Source organism: Orbicella faveolata, unplaced genomic scaffold, assembly GCF_042242905.1.
Source record: "Orbicella faveolata isolate gen_17 unplaced genomic scaffold, um_ofav_v1 contig_4, whole genome shotgun sequence".
NCBI lineage: Eukaryota > Metazoa > Cnidaria > Anthozoa > Scleractinia > Merulinidae > Orbicella > Orbicella faveolata.
The window spans coordinates 12,476,276-12,500,065 of NW_028301569.1; the positions used below are offsets into that span (position 1 = coordinate 12,476,276).

The 23,790-nt window shown below is 38.6% G+C and overlaps 1 protein-coding gene, 1 long non-coding RNA gene and 1 pseudogene across 5 annotated transcripts in view; 1 reads left to right on the top strand and 2 right to left on the bottom strand.

Moving 5' to 3' along the window:
* Window positions 1-354: 354 nt before the first annotated feature.
* LOC149101455 (uncharacterized) overlaps window positions 355-23,790 on the top strand; it is a 49,781-nt gene continuing 26,345 nt past the window's right edge. The window contains exons 1-6 of one of the 4 annotated variants that reach the window (XR_016203060.1): window positions 355-747; window positions 859-989; window positions 10,790-10,886; window positions 21,382-21,456; window positions 22,082-22,153; window positions 22,692-22,765. This is a non-coding gene — a long non-coding RNA (uncharacterized LOC149101455). Of the gene's footprint in view, window positions 748-858; window positions 990-10,789; window positions 10,887-21,381; window positions 21,461-22,081; window positions 22,154-22,691; window positions 22,766-23,790 lie in introns of all 4 variants that reach the window. The other 3 variants (XR_016203061.1, XR_016203063.1, XR_016203062.1) reach the window with 3 other exon arrangements.
* LOC149101456 (uncharacterized) lies at window positions 7,506-8,216 on the bottom strand. Its single transcript, XM_089275912.1, has one exon. The coding sequence runs from the start codon at window positions 8,214-8,216 to the stop codon at window positions 7,506-7,508; it is 711 nt and encodes a 236-aa protein (XP_089132038.1).
* On the bottom strand, window positions 8,656-9,507 carry LOC149101457 (uncharacterized; annotated as a pseudogene).

A 23,790-nucleotide genomic window follows, 5' to 3' on the forward strand; every position in this document is an offset into this window, starting at 1 on the left:
CTGCGGACTCAGTGTATGACCTAAGAATTCGATTTTTCCCACAATTCCTTACTTTACAGATGGAATGGTTGAAAATTGCCCCAATTCGATTTGCATTTCGCGCCAGTTTGGGTACGTCGGCCCGGGACGTCGGCGATCTATCGCATAATTATTACAATACGCATCTTCATAATAGAATATTGTCACATAATTCTACCTTATTTCATATTATTTTTATAATTCCTTGGTACGTTGATTTATTTCATTTTAATTTTAATGTAAATTATTTAGTAGCATTAGTACTGAAAAGCCCCCTTGGGGAGTGCTAATAAAATTTGTATTGTATTGTATGGTATGCACTGGAGACCCACTAGAACTGGTCGCCGAACGTTGTCACTACTTGGAACCGGCGACTGCGTCGCAGGTAGGTCGGCGGCATATGAGAATGTAGACTGCGAGTAGTCCCTTTTTCGCTTCGTCCGTCGTGCGTGTAGCGAAAGAAAACTGCCAGAAAAAAATAGCCGCGCGAAATCCTGGGGGCGAGGAGCCAGGGTTTCGCGTGGCCATTTTTTTCTCGCGGTTTTCTCTCGCGTCACGCACGACGGACTAATCTACTCGTAGTCTAATGAGAACGAGGCTAAAGGCGCGAAACTCGGGTGGCGGCGCGCGTCGCACGCGAACTCACGCTGCTGGCAATGTATTGTGGTATTGAGCTATCTAAACGTTTACTTCGACCGCGAAAAATTGAAAAATGTCTTTGAAAAACAGGTTAGTTTCTATTCTGAAACATCCTTTGCTGGAAATTTTCCGGTATTCTACCCAATACTACCATTTCGTTTGTACATTAAGATAATTTTCTGATGTTTCTTTTCGACTTAGGAGATTTAAACGAGATCTCGAAGTACCCACGTGCAAGTACGACATGACCCATGGCTTCCGTGAGTTTACAACCATATCATGATAAAGGAAGATACTATTGACTGAAAAGCAACTGGAAATGCAGATCCGAGGTGTGTATATAGTCTGTTTATTGTCTTAAAAGCATCATGACCGACCGTCTTTGAACTAGTGTGGTACAATTGCTCTGCGAACAATTTGCTGAGTGCAGACCGCAGATCACAAACCTTCAACCAAACATGGCAAGAATTCAATTGATGTCCAGTAATTTTTAAAAAAATAATCTTGAAATTTTTTATGAATTACAAGATAAAGGTAGTAAACAAATCCGAAAGATACTGCTGTGCCTATGCGAAATCACCCCCACCCCCTCAAAAGTCAAATGGTCTCCCCCTAAAATGGAGAATGGATACTATTTAACAATTAGATTGTGAGCTCGAGATTGCTATGAGGTGATAGCTGATGAGGCTGAAGGCTGAATCAACTACCACTTCATAGAAATCGATAGAGAATAACCTAACTGTTTTAGTAGAATTCTTACTAAAATTTACATCAAATAACTGTTTCCAGTTATTTCTTGACGTATTATTAAACTTTGCGCCTGAAAAAGATTGCTCGGATTGAATTGTCATTTAAAATTGAAGTTGTGTGCACACGCACATCAACTTCTTTCAATAATTTCAACTTTTTTTAAAGTCAAGAAGCTGTAAATGTCCTTTGTTAAGACTTATCAGAAATTTAATTATCCATTCCCATCAAAATGTTCCTCCAAAACTTTGGAAAACGAGAAAAACGTTTTCATTTCTTAGACGACCTCCAGCCACTGCACACTAATTACACAATAGAGTGTTTCTGTTGAGGAACTATTGACTGACAGTTGCCCCACAGAAATTTGATGTTGTTAAAGCAAATATACTAGTTTTAGGAACATCAAATTTCCAAGAGGCAACTATCAGACTGATAGTTCCGAGACATAAACACTCTATTGTCTTTATTGGTCACCACTAAATTTTCTTCCGCATGCCAGTTCAAAAATCATATTGAATTATTTTCAACTTTTTTAGATGAAAGCCGTGAAAGCCAAATGTAAATTTAAAAAGGAAAATAAACAAAACCCACTTAGTACAATTTCATTTGTTTATTTTTTCTATAGGCTCGCTTGTTTACAGAAAATTTTTCACTTACGAGTACTATCCATCCGGGAATTTTCCTTCTATGGGCACCATGGGCTAATAGTGTCTCTCAGCGGATGAACACTATCACGTCACATGATCAATTCAAACCAATAAGAGTCGCAGAAAATTTAGTGGTGAACTATAATGGCTAATAGTGTTCAATGGCACAGCCAATCAGATTACAGCATTTGCATTAGTATACTAGTAGAATTCTTCTAAATTTATTTAGTAGAATTCTACTAGTATACTAATGCAAATGCTGCAACCTGATTGGCTGAGCTACTCATATACTATCAGCCATTAGAGTGCAGTAGCTGTTGGTCTTCCAGGAAATGTGATGTTTTTATTGCTTTTCCAAAGTTTTGGAAGAAAGTTTTAGATATGAACGGATAATTAAATTCCTGAGAAGACTAAAAGAAGGACATAAACGGATTCATGACTTTAAAAACTTGAAATTATTGAAAAACCAGTGCGAGTGCGTAAACAACGGCAAATTTACCAAGGACAATTCAATACCTGTGAATTTTGTTCAAGGGTAGTCTGGGAACTTCTGTCAAAGCCATCTTGGGTAGACTTCTGTTTCCTAGTAATACATCCCCTTTGGCACCAAAGACAAAGCGCGATGAACTTCAACAACTTGAGCCAGGATGAGAACCGCTGGACCACATAAATGACATTTGACTGCATCTCACTCGGATGTGTGTCGACAACAAAGGATTTTGACTCTCGTTTCATCTCCAGGTCATCACCAGACAGCTCTATACTGTGTTTGGGTAGGTTAATCCATTTGGAAGGAGGCTTTAAAAGGAAATCCAACGGTCATTTCAAATGAATGCATCTGCAGAAGTTCCTCATGAGGCATTGTCAGCTGGATTAGACTTGGATTCTATGTATCTCCATTGTGAAGGACTTGAGTCTTCTCTGATGATAGCAACACAGTTAGTGACGTAAGTGTGGAAGCATTTGGACTCATTCGCAATTTAGCGCAGGACAGTGATGCTGTCAGTCCAGAAGGTAATTTTATCTATTAGAATTTCCAGGTCATTCTTCAACAACTTGTTTAAATGAACTGCCACAGTTGCAGCTGCTAATTCCAATCTTGGAATACTCATCTGCTTCAAAGGGGCGAGGCGGGATTTTCCAACCAGAAAGGAGCAATGATGAACAAAGACAAGGGCCATTAGTGTATCAGTTTTGTTACTGTCAAATGTTACCCTCTCCAATAAAGTCTTATTATTAATGAGCCTGACCATGTGAATTAACTTGCTGAAGATATGAGACAGCTCCATGAGTGCAGTGGGAAGCATTGCAGGAATGATGAATTTCAGTGATTTCTACTTCTCCCAGATCGGCTCCCTTAACACATCTTTTCACTGAGAGCTGAGAAAGCTTCAGCAGATCAGCAAGCCAAGCCTGCCAATGAGATAAGTGTAAACATGGAATTTCATCATCCCAACCGAGGCCTTTCCTGTATAAGTCCTGAAGGAGGAGCTTTGCTGGGGGAACGAAAGGCGCTGCCATGCCGAGCACATCGTACACTGAGCTAACAACCAAGAGAATCCCATGCCTGGTACAAGGTTTATCCTTAATGTTCACTCTGAAACCGAACGGATCCGTCTCGACAAACCATGAAACGCCCAAAGCTCTCTCTGTAGGAAGCGTATCCCATTCAAGATTAAGCTCCTTCATGTCCTTGGCTCTTTCTTCCAGTGGAATGGACTCTAAGACTTGTTGATCATTGCTCGCCCATTTAGTCAAATTGAATCCACCAATCTTGTATTGAATCTTGGTGAGGTCACCTTTGGACCACCAGAGGAATTGCAGGAAATCTCTATCTTCTCCTATTTACTGGCATTTTCATGTTGCGGTTCCTTAACGGCAGTGAAACCTGGCAATGTCCATCTGGACACTGCACAACCAGGTCCTAGACATAGACATAGACATACTTTATTTAACGTGGACAAGTACACACTTAGCTGTTCGCTAGTTTCCAGGTGTTCCACGATTTAAATTAAGTAATGTACAACATTATAGGAGCTTAAAAAGAAGGTATTCACATCAAGCTAATTTAAAAATCACTATAAAAAAAAAAAAAAAACCCGAGCTAAAAGCGATAAAATATAATCAAAGTGTATTAAACATGAAAATCAGTTTGCCGAATCTTTTTCAAAAAGTCTTTTGAGCCTGCCATGGAACGAATATCACAAGGTAGCATATTCCAGTACTTTGCTGCTGCATAACGCCACAACTTAAGACCATATCTGGTAGTGTTCATTTCAGGTATGGAAAGATTAAAATTTCTGCGAAGATTGTAGGCTGTTCTCTTCTCAGTTATAAGATTTTTGAAGCTGGATGGAGCCCTGCCTTGAATAATATTGTTCACAGTCAGTAACATGTCTTGAGTGCGATGATTTTCTAAGGTTGATGTTGATCCAATAGGCCCTAAGAGCGCTTCGTACGTCGAGATCTTGCTGCTGTACAGAAATCTCAAGGCCCTCGCATTTGTTCTTTCCAGTTTTTCTATATTCCTTCTTCCACAGTGATACCAAACCTGACTACAATAAGAGAAATATGGTAAAATAAAAGCTCGATACAAGGATTCCTTCATTTTGCAAGGTAGAATGTTCTTTAACCTGCTTAGAGCATTTATTTGGCTCCCCACCTTGTGACAAATGTCCGCAATGTGTGAATCAAATTTTAGTTTTTTGTCTAAAGTTATGCCCAGTAGTTTTATCTCCTTGGATACTGGAATCTCTTTACCCGCACATTTGATGCTAATGCCACACTGATTAGCACTTCCTGGCAACATGGCGTTATATTTTGTCGGGTTGGCAATAATTCTGTTTTGTTTAAACCAAGAGGTGGCATTGACCAGATCTTGGTTAATCATGTTTTCTACTGTGCGGGGACATTCGTTTGAAGCATGTAAATTGGTGTCGTCTGCAAAGCTTAACAAGCTGCTCTCATTTATAGCATAAGCCAAATCGTTCATAAAAATATTAAAAAGAAGCGGTCCTAATATTGACCCCTGGGGTACACCACTACGAATGACATTCCACAATGAAAAACTGTTTCCCAGTTTGACTTGTTTGTAGCGATGTGAGAGGTAACTCTGAAGGAGGGACCATGATCTTTCATCCAGTCCGTAAAATCTAAGCTTTTTTAACAGAAGATCGTGAGGGATACAGTCGAATGCCTTGCTAAGGTCCAGTGTAGCAGCACTAATAACGTGGCTTTGATCAGGTTTTTCTTTCCACTCTTTGGTAAGTGTTAATAACGCCGCAGAGCAGCCATGCAATTTCCAATACGCGAATGTAAAATCGTGGAAAATGGTATCAAAATAACTACTCATCTGAGTATGGACAATGCGTTCAAACACTTTGTCGAATGCAGGCAGCACGGTGACAGGTCTAAAGTTTGCTTTGTCCAACACGCTGTCCTTTTTGTGTAAAGGTGTAATCTGACCATACTTCCACCCTTTGGGGACTTCTGCCATTGCAATAATAGTATTTATAAGATCACTTAGCGGTTCAGACACTAATGGTGCCACTGCTTTGACTGCGCATGGCAGAATTAAGTCATATCCCTGGGCTTTGTTTGCCTTGATGTCGTTGAGTATTTGCCTTACTTCGTGGTGATTTGTAAAACGAAAAGTAAAGCTCTTACTGGCTATACTGTTCATAGGTAAGCAAGAGGCATGTGACTGATGTTGGAACGGTGTGTATGAATCGATTGTTAACCTATCGGTGATATTTGTAAAATAGTCATTAAAAATCTCTGCTACTTGAGCTTGATCGATAATCGTTCTGGTATTTTCTTTTAAAATGATCAAATCACTTTGCGCACGTTTCTTTGTGTGTAAAAGAGGACGTAGTGACTGCCAAAAAGCCCTGTAGTTTCCAGCACGTGAGCAGCACAGATGATCGAAATGTTTAACAACAGACTTTCGCCTCGTGGAGACCATGCGATTTCTTTCGGTATGCTTCCCAGTCGTCTGTTTTCCTTGGTTTGTTAAATTTTCGTTTTAGACTGTTTCGCTTCCGAATGACCTTTCTTATCTCCGGTGTAATAAATTTGGATTGGCCTGAAGTCGCCTTATGCTTTCTCATTGTGATGGGTGCATGATCGTCAAGCACATCGGTATACATCTTTTCCCAAGCCCAACAGATGTCATTGATGTCTTCGAACACATACGCCACATTAAATGGCACACATGCAAGGTCGTTATTAAAAGCATTTGCATTGAAGTTTTTAAAACACCTGCCTTTCGTAAAAACAGTCTCTGGTTTGGATAATTTCTTGTTGAGAATGGTGTAGACTAATTTGTGATCACTCAGGCCTGTCTCCATTGTTCCTGATTTTAATGCAAATGTTGGAGAATTTGTTGCTATAATGTCTAAGCAAGACTCTCTAGAAATTGAAATCCTTGTTGGCTCATTTATGAGATTGTCCAAGCCGTAGATGTCACAGATATCTAAGAAAGCTCGACCTTGTTTCCCGCTGTCTTGTGGTTTTAGAATATCGCAATTGAGATCTCCCAAACATAACACACTAGCTCGGTTTGAAATCGCTGCGTCTAAAATTTCGCACATGTTGCTCGTAAATGTCTGGTTGTTTACTGATGGTGGTTTGTAAACATTAAGTAAAGACATAAGTCGCTGTCCAAGCTGAATGTTGACGACAATGTTCATAAACTTGAGGTCATCCTTTGACATACTTAGACCATCGGAGTAAAGTGCGTCCGCGAGATCAGTACGAGCTGCACACATAGGATGAGTCTCCTCAGATGTAATGACGAAACTAGAGCAAGGTACATACTTCTGCTTTCTCCCAGTTGGACCATTAATGACCCAACCGAGGTCAACTCTGGTCGCATATGGACCTCCATCAGCAGCAGGGATTATTTCTTTCGGCTGCAAGGCATCAGGAACATTGCCTCCAATCAATAAATCCACTCCGGAATTCAGATTGGTTAAGTACACATGGCCCTGAAGGTGAGACCATCACTCCACATCCTCTTGCTTTGGGATTTCGTCCCTACCTACGGGCATAGCTGGTCTAGAAAGTAGTTCAGGCAGGAGGATGGCAACATTTCTGTCCAGATACACCAGGTTGTTAACATGAGCAGTGTCTACATCTTTTTTGCTATCCATGGTGGTTAGCTTCAGTCTTGTCTTCTTGCCGACGACAATTAGATGCTCCATCAGGTTAACTAAACAAAAGGTAGAATTGGAACCATTGTCCAGTAACGCATAAGTTTCGATGCACAGAGGACTTCCTTTAACTTTGACCTTTACCACCACTATAGGCAATGCAGTAATGGGGGAACCCCTCCATCGTGGTTAGGCCACAGAATTGATCACCAGTGCTCTGGTTCATGTTCTGGACAGTGTTCGACTGGCTGTTCAAAGATTGAGGTCTGCCTTCTCCACCCTCAGTTCCAACAAAGCCTTGTTATGTTCTGACTCCACCAACAACTTTCGGGGTACTTGGATGCAACACAGTGGCATGTTTCCTATCACAGTGATTACAGGGTTTCTTCTTGTAGCAACCTTTGGACTGGTGGCTGCCACTCAAGCAAGAACAGCAAAGCCTCTGCTTCATCACGAAGTTGCGTAGATCAGCATCGGACACTTTGGCAAAACTGGAACATTCAGCGAGAGTATGATCTGCATTGCAAAAGGGGCACTTCTTCTGGGGAGGGTTAGCTGAATTGGACGAATCACGACTGGATGTACTGGGAGGTGTCTTGTCAGTAATGGTAAAGAGGGCAATTTGCATGTCACCACACTTCTCAGATTTAGATTTCGGGCCTCTGTCCCTGTTATCCTTCTTTCCCTTTTCCAAGAAAGGGAGTTTTCCAAAGACTGGATAGGACAAAGCATGTGCCTTCTGCTCAACGAACAGGGAAATGTCATCAATACAAATGTCTCTCCCTTCAGTGTTGGGGATTCTGTCAGTGTTGTCATGGCAACTAGCGTCCAGCTTTGGAGGAAGTCTCTCGATAATCTGTTGCATGCAATCCGGGCATTCAAACTTGCTGGAGTAACCAATAGCTTTAAGAGTGTTCGTACAACTGGCCAGCAAAGTGGCAAAACCTTCTAGAACTTTGGCATCTTCAGCCTTAATAGCAGGACCATTTGTCACTTTATCCACATAAGCCATTGCAATTTTATGCTTCTGACCAAATTTACTCTCCAAAAGCTTCCTTGCCTTTAGGTAGCCTGTTTCAGCGTTCGTGTAGAGACAGCTATGCCAGTCTATGCCTGTGTCTGCCAGTCGTACACTATTCTAGGTAATCTGACGCTCTAGTCTCGATCACAGTTTCAAAGGTACAAAATGAAGGTTCAATTATCCAGCGGGTTGCCACTAAACACGGATACGCATCTCCTGGGGAGCAAGTTTCTTTGTTGTTGGCTCACGAACTCTTTCATGACACAATTCTGTTGTGCAAGAATGTCATAAGCCATGTCACTCAGTCGAGATTTCTCAGAGCCTGAGATTGAACCACTTGCAACACTCACCTGGTCGATAGCTGCCAAATTGACCCTTGCTTTAACTGATCCTTCCTCGCTTTTTTCCAGAAGGTACAAACTGAAAATTTTTAGCGCCATTGGTCCTCGTCACCTTGGTGTTGGAGGACACATCTGGACATCAACTTGAGTGTTAGAGGCTGGCACTTTTTGGGAACAAAGTTTCCTGCTTCCGCTTGGGCATAAGCTTCCTCTCTAGCCAGAGCCTTAGCATATTCCTTTTTGAGGTTCAGCTCATCTTTCTTCAGCTGAAGCTTGTACTCTTGTTGTTTGAGGAGTAGCTCTGTCTCCTGAAGAGAATGGCGCTGATTTAAAGCAAGTACCTTGGCTTGAAGTTCGGTGATCTGGGCTGCCTCTTTTGCTCTTGCAGCTGATATAGAGCTTGTTTTAGAGAGGGTGCTTGACCTAGATCCACACTCAGAGGGTTTAGGCTTGTTTCGAAGACCAATTCCAACTTGAGAAGCACTGTCATTGGGCGTTACCAGGTTATCTTGAAGATTCGTTTCCGTAACCCGTAACCAATCATTTACCGTTCGACAGAAGAAATCCATACTACTTTCTATTTCAGTGAAATTGACCTCCGATTCTTGCCTTTGACCTTTGTCAATCAAAACTGCATGATACACGTGTTGGGCTTTAGCAAACTTACAAAACAATGATGTATTTTCCGGCAGCTTTATTTTCAGTGCTACCAAATTGCTTTCATTGGTTAGAAGATTGTCAATCTCTCTCCGTTTAGCAGATAAGGAAGATAACCCTCCTCCTCTCTTCTTTCTTAGGTCTCAAATTTGTTCAAGTGACGCTCCTTTGTGATCCAAAAAAGAGTTAGGTTTAGGAACACGTGCGCTTGTGTGTTGAACAGGTTGACCGCTCTTCCCTGCAGCATTCAACAAATGAACATCCGCATCATCAGAAGACATCGTGGTAGACCATACCCACAAACCCAATTCGTCTTTTACGAATAGTGTTGCATACGCTTATTACACGTATCAAAATCTTGCCATAGAAGTTTAATTCCACCCAAACGTAGATTGAACACAGTAACTGAGCATAACAAAATTACAAACACAGGAATGAACATAAAATAACTAACAACGACCGAACATGAAGAATGCAGAAAAACGGCAAACAAGGAAACTTTCAAGACAAATGTGACGAACCCAAAAACCAAAGAGGAACTGTAAAACTGAAGCAAATCCAAACAAGGCATATACAGAAACTAAAACTGCTACTAACTAAATAAATTATGCGTGAACCGAACATATAGAGTATGCAAATGAACATAACATGTACATAGGCCGCCAAACAAAGGAAACTAATTACGTGAAAACTTGACACCAAATGCAAAGCTATTACTCAAATTCTGGCACCTACAGAAATAGTTTGCTGATATACAAAGAACATTGGATTGATAGATTACTGACATTTCAGGGATGTACCAGTAATATTTGGCTGATATACCATAAACAATGATTTATTAGGGACTGGTAACCAAGATACCACTGGCTGTTGACTACATACCACTAAGGTAAAGGTTAAATCTGTATAGAAGCCAGATGGCCCACGAGGCCTGAGCTTATCCTGGTTTCTGTTGCCTGAAGCGACTAGGAGTATTTCTATTGCCCCCAGGGTTGCTCCCAGCATTACGTTAGCTGGTTCTCATTTATACACCTGGGTGGAGAGAGGCACTGCAAGAGTTAAGTGACTTGCCCATGAACACAATGCAATATCCCCTGCCAGGGCTCAAACCCAGACCACTTGATCCAGAGACGAGCGCACTAACCATGAGGCCACTGTGCCTTCCACACAAACCACCAATAGTTGACCAATATTTACTAACAGGTTGGGGAGATACCAGCTACAGTTGACCAATATACCAAAGATAGTTCACTAATACACCACAGACAGATGACCAATATATTACTCACAGTTAACACATATATTACATACAGTTGGCCAATATACCATTGGCAGTTGATTTATACAGCAGCAGCTGTCAATTGATAGTTAACTAGCAGCTGACCTATGTACCATCAATATATCAGAGACACTTGCTGATATTTAAATGACCCTTATTTACCAGAGACAATTGACCAGTGTTCAGCTTACTATTTATTTTAAGCTTCGTTTCATATATAAATATCTCAAATTTGAATTAAAACAGCCCTTGTAGGTTTTAATTGAAAATGCTGTTCCATTTTTCAGGTAGAAGAGATGGATATTCAGCTGCAACAGCCATATTTTCGCAAGGCTCAGCAACATGAATGAGGAAAAGATGGACTGGATTTTTAATGAGACAAAGGTGAGCAGTAGTTGCAGCTTTTGGACCGTGACAATGTCTTAATCAAGTTAACTAATATGGATAGTGTTATGTAATGTGTTAAAAGTTGACTTTAAGTATAGAATTATTTTATCTCTGATACATATGTATTGGTGGATATGTACTTGGACCGATATATTTACATGTAGTAGTTCACCAATATTGTTCACAGACACATTACCTCTAATTTTCCAATACTTTGATCACCGATACATAGCCGATTTACTACCATCAGCTGGGTTAGGTACATGTATGATAGATACTGCTATTCAACTGATGCCTAACTGATGTATGTACCAAACGCACTTAACAAATATGCATAGACACACTTTATTTAGACACGGTCGAAACATCAGTTACAAGATTGAGATTTTAAAAAAAGCCGATTTACATGTTTGCCGTGTGGGAGTACAAGGAGGACAGTTGGTGATTTATCTCATTTCTAAAGTTAATAAAAGATCTAATGGCTCTGACATTGGATGGAAGGCTATTCCACAAATATGCCCCACTGTAGCAGCAACTACGTTTCAATAAATTGGGGTTGGCAGAGCCAATTTGTTTTCAATATTTCTGAGTCCATGGTCCGTGCTGAAGGGCTTAAATAGGCCTAGAGTCCAGGGCTCGAAAAAAACTTGAATTCCAGCTGCCCTTGGGACAAGTATGTCTCAAATATTTCTTGCCGTGGGCAAGCCTTAGTTTGCTCTTTTTATGATTTAGTTGCATTGGCAGACAACTTGCCTGATGCCTTGCCCATCAGGCAAGTCAGAATGAAAAGGTACTTCCTCAGAAGGAGAATCTACTTGTTCTGGACAACTGAGCGGCACTATTTTTGGCACTTGACTGATAAACCACCAACTAATATAGCCCGTGTTTTCAAGAAAGATGTTTACCTTGGTTTTGTTTTAACTTTCCTGAAGTGAAATTTTTAAATGTGGAAACACCGTAGTAAAGCCCCTTAAATGGCAGCAAAATCAAAAGTAAGTCAACCCAGGTTTGTCGATAGTTGAACGCCTCATCAGGCATGGTTTAGCTTAGTAACAGACGGTAACTGAGGAAAAGCAGACGTTGTCGCTACATCTTGGCAGCAAGTGTTCACGAGTTCAGTGCGTAAAGAAGAGAAAAAAAGACAAAGATTCCCCCTAATAAAAGTAGGTTTCAAGTCAACGGGCAAGAAAAGCTAAATTAACTCTTACGAGTTTAGGCAAAGAAAGTCCAGACAATTGTTTCCCTTTCACTCTCGAGTGTCATAAGCATTTCCTTTCTGTTAGAGGCTCAGTTGCTCAACAGCAGGGTACATGCAGGCACAAGAAGAAGACCTGTTGGTCACAGAGAGAAAGAGAGAGAGAGAGAGAAAAACATCACCGATTCCCCTGAAACATGGCAAACGTGCACAACATCACTATTATGTTAACTAAGTGCAGCAGTTTGATTAAACTGTCTATTGTTTACGAGATATGTCAATCAAACTGTCAAATTTGTGGTAAGAATATACATCAAGTTTGATCACTTGTTGCAAGCTAGAAACAACTTGAAATGACATTATATTTCTGCATAGAGTAGTTCAAACCCTTAGAAATAAAACGTTGAGTAAACTTCCGTGGTTTATTTTTTTGGCCAGGAGCTAAATTTCAACTCACCCTAGTCAAGTCATATCTAAACAGTAGGGTCTTTTAAGGGCCCATTAACCGATTTATGTGCGCCCTTGTGTGCGTTGCTAAGGAGGTGAAATTTCACTTCCGGTTACTTACGTCAGCCTGAGGCAGAAAATAAAAATAATTCAATAACTTCCAAATTCGCACACATTTTAGTTGTTTTTCTTCGTGTTTCACAAAATGCAAAGTAAAAAAAGTACAAGCAAAGACAAAATAAGAGAAAGACAGAAAAACAAGAGCAATAGAAAGAGAAAAACTAACTCCGTGTGGCTTTGTTTGATCTTACCAAAATGTGCTGGTGGTGTAAAGTGTGCACACGCTGATAGGGTAACTTCCAATATATATCGGGCGCACTTCCAGTTTCTTTAAATGCTAAAGGAAACCCGGTTTTTCCTTAAATCCAGCCTTTTTTGACGGACTTAAATTAAAGGCAATGTTGGAAACATAGCTATGCATTCTTTTTTCAAAATCATGCTGTTTTCAAAAAATTGCGAACTTTTTAATATTTTGAAATTCTCTCAAAATTTGACCTTTTAGAAATGAAACAAAATCTATGCATAGTGCAATGAGGATTTAAATTAAAATATTAAATCAATGAAAAAAATTCCGATAAAGTAATTTGCCTGGGAGCCTTTGCGTTTTTTCAGTATTGGTCACATGACTATGGGCGTGGACTGATGAGGTCATCACTAGTGTTGCTGATCATGAAAAAGTTAAAACACATGAAAAAAACTCTGAGGTAGCTCAAAATGACGAGGTTATATGAGAATAAATTTTCCCTAGCAACGGCTCGAAAAGATTGGTTAATGGGCCCTTAAGTTGGTGTTTGAAGTGATGCGGCCTGTTTTTCCAATCAAATTTGGAGCTATCTAAAGCTTGCCAAAGAAATGATCTTTCAGTTTGAAAAGCAAAAACCCTGTGAAGGACGCTGTTGGAAAACCTCTCTTTGCATCATTTACTAATGTTTGTTTGTGACAATATGCAAATGAGCTCGACATGGAATTACTGTCAGAATGTTCATTGTTTGTTAGTCTATACTTTAAAAAACTGTATCCATCAACACCGTGATTGATTGTGACTTTTTAATTGTGGATTTTGTAGATGTACACTACTGATTTCTTTCACTCGTCCATTGTTTTTTCTTTTCACTATACTTTTTATAGCGGAGCTCTGGCGGCCCAAAGGGCCGCTAAGCGGAGGCCCATACTCATATAGGAAAGAAAAGAAAACCCATGAGTTGATTTTTTTGGGGGACTGGGGCTGACCATCATGGCGTCGAGCTCACTGCTTCTATAGCTCCACAAACTATGGCGATTTAATGATTTGTAAGCTGAAGTTTTGGTTATGCATGGTGAACAAAAAGGTTAGATGGACTATTTCTACACAAATATTTGGCTGATGTAGCTGGACCTGGATTTTAAAGATGCCACCGAAGGAAAAAAAGTGGCCACGAGGTTCAAGTTCATCGACCGGGGAGGCTGACGAAATTCTTGAGAGGCTGTTAAGCATCCAAAATCGCATTGAAAATGGATTTACAAAGATTTACGATGAAATAGAAACTTTGAAGACTGAACTAAACCACAATATCAAGTCCGTTAAAGAAGAACTGGGTGAGACAACAAAATCTCTAAATGCCGTATGGGAAGAAGTTCGATTGCTCAAAGAAGAGAACAAAGAGCTAAAAAAGCAACTTGACAGCACCACTAAAAAGAGTGATACTTTAGAGAAGAAGGTTGAAACCCTAAGGAGCGACTGGTAAAACAGGAGGATTACTCAAGAAGGGAAAATTTACGTTTTTATAATATCCCAGAAGAACCAAATGAGATGAACAAAGAATGTTTTCAGAAGCTAAGGCAAGTTTTGACCGAGCTCGGAGCGCCTTCAGATGTCAAATTTCATGGGGTTCATTGTACAGGAAAGCCAAATGTGGGCACACGAACACCTTCAACATCGAATGAAGAAGAGATACAGGGACCACCTCGCCCGCGACCAATATTAGCCCGTTTTCTATCGCGTATGGACTGCGATTTGGTGTGGTTTAAGAGAAAGGAATTGCTGAAGAGCGCCCGTTTCCCGACTGTATTTATCGACAAGGATCTCTCTCCAGAATCTGCTAAAGACCGAGCTAAATTACGTGCTGCCTTTAGGAAAGCTAAACAACTGAACATTGCTAAGGTACTACTCAGAGGTAAAAGCCTAATTATAAATAGTAGTAAATATTCTGTACACACATTACCAGAGTACTCGCTGCCAAGCGAGCAATCAACTACTCCTGAGTAAAAACCTTTGATTGACTTTATTTCCATTTTATTTTGTAAAGCCGATGATCGGCTTTTATCGTTTAAGGCGCCACCAAACCTCTCAACTGATAGGCAATTTATAAGTCTTGACTTTGCTTTGGTGCCGCTAAAATTGCGATATAAATGGTAATTAGAATTGCGATAAAATTCTTGCATACCAAAATTTAACGGAATGAAACACCAAAACATTTAATTCGCCAAAGTTTTTTCATTAGCACCTAACATTTTTGTTTTGTTTTTATAACAATAGCTGAATAAGTCCAAAGTCCCAAGGGTTCAAACCAAGGTTCAAATCTTGAGACCCCTTTACCATCTAATTAGTTTAGTTTTTTGTTTTAATATGTGTTTAAAATGTCTATTTAGTGAGTGTACGTGTTATTACTTCTATGTATACTGCGTAGACTTTTCTTTTGGAGCTGCCAGTTTGGAAACAGTTCTTTTGAGTCAAATAATGATTATACAATGGCAAGCAAAAAGGAGAATGTGAATTTTAAACTTCTTTCGCTTAATGTACGTGGAATCCGTTCGTTTGAAAAAACGGAAAGCTCTGTTTATCTGGTTGAATAAGCAAAAAGCAGACATTATTTTCCTCCAAGAAACGTACAGTTCAGTAGAAATCAAGAATATATGGAGAACCCAATGGAATGGGAAAATGTTTTTTGCGCATGGATCAAATCACAGTTGCAGCGTTATAACACTCATTAGAAATGATTTAGATTTTGAAGAAGAATCCTGCAAGTGCGACCAAAACGGTAGATTTATAATTTTGAATACATACATACATACATACATACATACATGATTTATTTGATAAAGCAGGTTACAGATCAATTGGCAAGACGTTAAGTCCTGATGTGGACCTGCACTATCTAAGATAATAAATTACAATAAGATCCTACATAATACATGATCCAAAATTTATTTACAATGCATCTGTGCAAGGAGTTAAATATGTCTTTGCCAACATCTATGCACCAAATAAGGTACGTCATCAATGTACTTACTTTAAAGATTTATATGAAAAATTGGACGACATCATAACAAGCGCTGAACAAAACGTTATCATTGGAGGTGACTTCAATGTCACTTTTGATTCAAGTCTGGACTGTTTGGGTGGTTCACCAGCAAAAACAGAATTGGTTAAGATTCTTGAAGAAATCTGTTTGGATCTGGATTTGATCGATATCTGGAGAGTAAGAAATCCGAAAGAGAGGCTGTTTACTCTGAAGCAAACCAAACCTTTGATCCAAAGAAGACTAGATTTTTGGCTGATTAGTGACACCTGCCAAGATGAAGTCGAAGAAGTTAAAATTATACCTTCTATAAAGTCAGATCATTTAGCAATTACATTAATTTTTAATGGCATAGAAGAACAAAAGCACGGTCCATCTCATTGGAAATTCAACTCTAGTTTGACTAAGGATGACGAGCATGTAAAACTTATTAGTGAAAGTGTACCCGTTTGGATTGAGGAATTTAAAGAGGTCAATGACAAAAGAGTGCTCTGGGATCTTATAAAATATGGAATCCGACAAGTTTCTATAAAATATAGTAAAGGGAAAGCACGGCTAAGAAAAGGCAAATTGCTAGAAATAGAAACACTTCTTAAAGTGTACCAGGAAAAGTGCTCTACTGATCCGTCAGCAGAAAATATTGAGCAGCTTGAAATTCTTCAAAGTAGGTACGATGCACATTTTGATTACCTTTCGAAAGGAGCTATTATTCGTTCGAGAGCGTCCTGGTACGAGAAGGGTGAAAAAAATAATAAGTACTTTCTAAGCTTAGAATCTCATAAAAAGGCCAAAAGTTGTGTCCATAAAGTTTTTACTAAAAAAGGAACTTTAAGCTCAGACCCAAAGAAAATTATGAATGAGATTGAAGATTTTTACACAGATTTATACGGTCTCGAGAGTAACCTACCAGAATTTGCAGATTCCTTTTTTCAACATTCTGCAATTCCTAAACTCTCACCAGATAGAGCAGCAACTTGTGAAGGACAGCTAACGGTGGAAGAATGTTTTAAAAGCCTACAATCCTTTAAAGAAAACAAATCACCAGGAAATGATGGACTTACTGTAGAATTTTATAAAACATTCTGGGGTGTTCTGGATAATCTTCTAGTAGAAAGTCTAAATTGTGCTTTTGGCTACAGTGAGTTATCAAATTCACAAAAGCAAGCGATTATAACTTTGACAGAAAAGAAAGGAAAAGACAGAAGACATATTTCCAATTGGAGACCAATCTCGTTAATAAATGTGGATGCAAAGATTGGATCAAAAGCAATTGCAAGAAGACTTCAGGAGGTTTTACCTGATATAATACATCATGATCAAAATGCTTATGTTAAAGGAAAGTCTATCTTCGACGCAGTTAGAAGTATTGACGATATTTTATAATTTACTGAACGGAAAAAGATCAAAGGCTTTATGCTAGCAATTGATTTTAAAAAAGCGTTTGATTCGCTTAACAGAAGTTTTATGTTTGAAACGCTGTTAACTTTTAACTTTGGCCCTTCCTTCGTGCGTTGGATTAGGACTTTTTATCAAAATATAACAAGTTCAGTTATGAATAATGGTTTTTGGACTGGCCCATTCAACGTACGGAGAGGTGTTAGACAAGGTGACCCCCTATCAGCGTATTTGTTTATTATCTGTCTTGAAATTCTTACTATCTCTGCGCGTGAAAATAACAATATCCAAGGGATTCAAGTCGATAAGGAAGAAATTAAACTTGAAATGTTTGCCGATGATGTTACAGCCTTTGTAAGAAACAGGAGATCTCTCGAAGCCCTTCTCTGCACTACTGACTTGTTTAGTAAGTGCTCTGGACTTGAAATCAACTCCGAATAAACTGAATGTATGCATTTGGGTAATCAAGTCTCCTTGGCAGCAGTGGATGTCATTTCCTCCAAAAACATGCGAATTAAAGACACGGTTAAAATTTTAGGTGTTTACTTTACTTACAATGAAAGTCAAAGAAAAAAGTTAAATTTTGATGAAATTCTTAAATCCATTAAAGAAAAGTTGCAAAGGTGGAAGTGGAGGGACCTTACCATTCTAGGAAGAATTCAGATTGTAAAGACGTTTGTGACACCATTGTTCATGTACCGAGCCAGTTTAATTTGTGTGCAAAAAGATACCGTAATGGAAGTCAACAGATTACTCTTCCAGTTTATCTGGAAAGGAAACGATAAAGTCAAACGTTTATCACTTGTAAGTGATATCGATAAAGGTGGACTAAAAGCGCCTCATGTAGAATCGATTATTAAAAGCCAAAGGATCATGTGTTGCAAGAAATTTGCCGATGATCAACAAAGTAATTGGAAGATTATTCTTTCCCATTACCTAAAAAATGTGGGGTCGAAACTACTTCTGCACTGTGCTTTTGACTTAAAGAAATTGCCTATTAATTTACCCATTTATTTTGAAGAATGTCTGTGATGTTTTGCAGAATATTCATGCGCGAGTAGAATAACTGAGCAAGCACTTTGTCAAGAAATCCACAACAAGTTTATTTGTATACAAGGTAGGTCCATTTTCTACGAAGAGTTATTTAGAAAAGGAATTATTACACTTGGGGATCTTACGACTAAAGAAAATGCAGTATTCACAGGATTTCAAATTATTACAAGCTCTTCGCTTACATCCAAAGAAAAGTTTCAGCTAATGGCGATAATAGACGCATTACCTGCACAGTGGCGACAACATTTAAAAACCTGCAATAATTTTTCAAAAAACTCTACGTTTTCCAGTAATGCACAGTTACACCTAAATGGCCACAATGTAAACTTGAATAAGGTCATATCCAAGAGCATTTATAACGAAGTTCGCTCAAAGAACGAGAGTGTACCAACTGCACAGCTAAGGTATACAGAGACCTACAGCGAGACACTGGAATGGGAAGAGATATATCGAATTCTCTTCAAAGTAGCTATTGATTCTAGATCCCGTGAATTCCAATACAAGATATTACATAGATATTTAGCGACAAACAGGTTTCTCCACAAAATTGGCCTAGTACCTTCGCCTCTGTGCACTTTCTGCAAAAAAGAAAGTGAGTCTATCGAACATCTACTAATAAAATGTTTCTGGAGAGAACTAATTAACTGGCTAAATACGATAGAAATAAAAATCGAAGCACTATCAGATGTTGACAAAATGTTTGGGCTCTGGAACAGACAAGTAGACTTTTATCTTCTCAACCATCTGTCGATCTTAGCGAAACAACACATTTACTCCTGTCGAAATAAAGGATTTCCTCCGTCATTAAAGATCTTTCTCGCAAAAGTTTTCTCACTATATCAAATCGAAACAGTTATTTCCGATTGTAATGGCAAGCGAACATTTCATGACGCCAAGTGGAAGAAATTTATTACAAATAATTGTATTTAGGCCGGCAGCCTAAAAAATGTAACAATTGACGTAGTTTTATTAATATATTAGTAAGTATTTTTGGTATATTAGTATTTTCCTTACAAGTAGTGTTATTAGTAACAGTATTTCTTGTTTTGTTTTTTTCATCTGTACAAGCGTTAGTCTATGTAGTTTCTTCTAAAACAAGTAAAAATTAGCGTAGTTTTTATTCATTAATATAAATAGTAAGTATTTTGGGTGTATTAGTATTATTGTCACTCTTATTTGTAAACTTATATAAATATCAATAAAATAAAAAAAAAATGAGTTGATTTTCTCATGGTTATCATGGCTAGCGGTATTGCTCGTGGGCGCGTACACATGACGGCGATGACGACGACGACGACGGAGTCGTGCAACATGGCGGCCATACTCCGAATAATAGGTTGACAGAGATATGCAGCCCTTATTTACTGTGTACTTCTTTGATATTGGATATCCATGTTACGATCATTTGACACCTGTCAAAACCACGTATCCGCTGACCAGTATCACGTGACCATATTGCGGACTCAAGTTTACAGCTCATTGAGGTCGTGTGTTTTTTGAAGTTGACCGCTGACCAAGTGCTGGTTTTCGATTGGATTGCGGGCTCATCTCAGGTTAACTTGTTGAAAACAGGGCAGGATGGTTCGGAAGCCAGTTAACGCTAACCCAGGATTAAAAGTTAACTGAATTATAACTTTTTCTTCTATACAAATGTTTTTTGCTGCTTTGTTTTGTGTATATAGTGATTATTAAAACTCAAAACAGAAGGCCAAACAACTTACAGAAAACCTCAACGCAAAGTTAGAAAACTCAAATAAAAATTCTACCTTTTCCTGGGTTATTTGGCTCAAACAACCCGGCCCAGGAGCTACGCTTTTAGGCTGGCCTAAATCTATACATTATTATTTTGTTGCGAAGTTCATCATTTACATTTTTTTACTGGTTTATAGAACAGTTTCAAAGTTGTTGATTAATATGGTTTTTGCGCTCGCAAACGTTTTGCTAAGCTTCATTGTGGAAAATATGCAGAACATTGAAACCTAGTTGGTTCAAGGGATGTATTTTCATTTAGGTACAGCACTTTAATAGTTTCATTCATGTTCAATTGGTGTTAAAAACAAAAGTGGAATTGCGATTTCTCACAGTTTTCCGATTCTTGGAACCAAAAATCATTTCCCTCAACCCTGTCCAACATTAATTTTACCCCTCATTTCTTGAACTACCCAAGTTTTCAAACCAATTCTTCTTAATCAGGATTCCACTGTATGAACAGGATGATAGTAAATATCATTACTGTTCTCTGTGCATTGAATTTTTATCATTCAGTCTTGAAATATCTTTTCTCATGAGACTTAAAAAAGTTGTAGCAAATTTTATTGATAATCATTTAAGGAAGTTGTTATTGGTGGTTTTTGTGAGCTTGTTTATATCTTTTGTTGGTTTTGTTTCGATAAATTGTAATAAGATAAGCTAAACTCAATAAATTGATAGCGCTTAGTGTAAAATCGATAATTATCGATAACTCACAACGAATCCTATTATTGATTTTTGATATCATTGACTAAGTTTTATTGATTATTATCGAATATTATTGATTATTGAGTGACTACCCTGGGGAGAATTTTAATACTCCAACGACTTGTTTAACTGTCTGGTCACGTCTTTTGTTGAAACAGTGAAAAGAAGTTTTTTTCTTACACCACTTATTTCTTTTCCATCTAATGGAAACCAGCGGCACAGTTTTTGCATTGTTGTTTTACTAGTAATAAAGCACAAGCTGGAATGATTAATTGCACGACAGAGGACGTCACTGGTGACATCTTGCAGTTTTGAATCAAATTTCATGCCTCAAATTTCACCCAGAATCCGATCACATTACAATTGCTATGATTTCTTTTGAATGCTCTTTTAGAGGGCATTCCAAGAAAGAGTGTGATATATCTGGTTGGTTCAGACACCAGACAGCATTTATTAATTTAACTATTAAAAACCTGCTCAAAAAGTCTGGAGGGACTTCATTGACATACCAGTGCTATTTTACCCCTTCTTCAGAGACATAGCTATCTCAAATTTAAAATGTAAACTTCCTCTATTTTTACTTAAAATCCTGTTAACTTTTTTTCAGGTAGAATTGCTGAGTTGGCAAGGCACAGAGCTTGAACAAGGGACAACATTGACTGAATGATATAAAGACCAGCACGTGAGTAAGTTTACCAGCTTTAGATAATGTTTTGTTACAATGCCTAGATCACGTTTACCATGCATTAAGTGTTGTTCTGTGTGTTGGTTGATAGGTAGTCAGTATATCAGTGTATTAATTATTTTAGTAGTAATACATGTACATAGTCGATTGTTACTTGAATTATATACCAGCAACAGTTGACAGATATTAACCGACACTTAACCAATGGACTACTTGCGCTTGACCAATTTTGGAGAAACTCTGGATCGATAAACTACCAACAGTTGATCCCCCCCCCCCCTTAGGTTAAGGTCTGGATCTCCCACTGTACCACCATCATTTCAGTGGTATTCCACCAAATAATTGACTAATATGCATGTACCACTGACACTTGAACTCTGAAACAATTGACCTGTATTCAAATGACACTTGACAGATAATTATATTAGAAACAACTGACTACTTTCATACAAACAAAAAAGTTAACATGCCTCACAGTCCTCCAATGAAAATCAAAAGTCTTGAGGGACTTGATTAATATAGCAGTGACATTTGACCCCATCTTCAGAGACACAACTATTTCAAACTTAAAATGTAAACCTCTTCTCAATTTTAACTGAAAATCCTGTTGATATTTCCACAGGTAGAATACGTGAGTGGATGAGGCACAACATGAACAAGGGTAAAGATGAACTGAATGATTTAGGATGGACAGGTGAGTAAGAGTACATGTACCACCTTTAGATATCTGTTAAATGTACAATGGTTTGATCATGCATATCATGGCTAGTGTTGTTCAGTGTGTTGGTTGATAATCAGTCCATATATCAGTCAATTTGTTAGCTGGTCGAGTATCTCTCAAAAGGCAGTTGATATAGACTGATACAGTTGTTAGTTCCTTAATACCTCACCGAGACTTGGTCCATACATGAGTGATATACCCTTGAGAGTTGAGTGAGATACCACTGACACTTGACTGATATCAAAACAACACTTAAACACTGTGCAACCGACTCTAGGTTAACTGACTTTTGACTGATTCACTGAAGACACTTGACAGATATACACTGTACCAATACAAAAGTCACATTCAATACACACCAGAGTGATATGAGCACGAACACAGCAGTCACCTGACCAATTTGACTGGTATTTAACTGGCACTGGGACATTGCTTCAGACATAGCCCTTTCAAATTTAAAATGTAGACCTTTTCTCTGTTTTAACTGAAAATGCATCTACTTTTTTTTCAGGTAGAATAGCTGAGTGGACGAGGCACAACACAAACAAAGGAAAAGATGAACCAAATGATTTAAACGACAGGCAGGTGAGTAAGAGAACCAGCTTTGGATATTTGTGCCTGGATTTTGTTTACCACGGGTAGTGTTGTTCTGTGTGTTGGTTGTTTTGATTGATAGTTGGTCAATATATCAGTCAATAGACTGATAGCTGGTTGACCATCTCTCAAAAGGCAGTTGTTATAGACTGATAATATCATGTCATTAGTTCTTAAATACCTCACTGAGACTTCACCCATACTTGAGCAATATACCCCTGACAGTTAAGTGAGATACTGCTGACATGTGACTGATATTCAACTGAGACTTAAGCAGTATTGATATGCCACTTACACTGAGTCAGCTGACTCAACTGATATACTGCAGACACTTAACAGATATAGAGTGTACCACCAACATTTAAGTCATATTTAATTGACGCTTGAGTGATGTAGCACCAGCAGTCTGATCAATTTGACTGATGTATCACAGACATTTTACATGACTGGTATTCTACTGGGACTAGAGTGATATTTAACTGACACTTGACTAATATTCAATTTTGACTCACTTGACTAAATCACCACCTAACCCTGACTGATATTCAAATAACTCTTGACTGATATCAACCAACATTTGTTTGATATTCAGCTGACACTTGACTGGTTCACCACTAATTTACCCTTGAGTTATATTCAACTGACACTTATATTGTATGACTGATAATCAACTGACTCTTCACTAGTTCATGACTTACCCTTAACTGATATTCACCTGACCCATGACTGATATTCAACTGACCCATGACTGATGTTCAACTGACCAATGACTGATATTCAACTGACCAGGGGCTGATATTCAACTGACCAGGGGCTGATATTCAACTGACCCATGACTGATATTCAACTGACAAATGACTGATATTCAACTGACTGATGACTGATATTCAACTGACAAATGACTGATATTCAACTGACAAATGACTGAAATTCAACTGACCCATGACTGATATTCAACTGACCAGTGACTGATATTCAACTGACCCATGAGTGATATTCAAATGACTGATATTCAA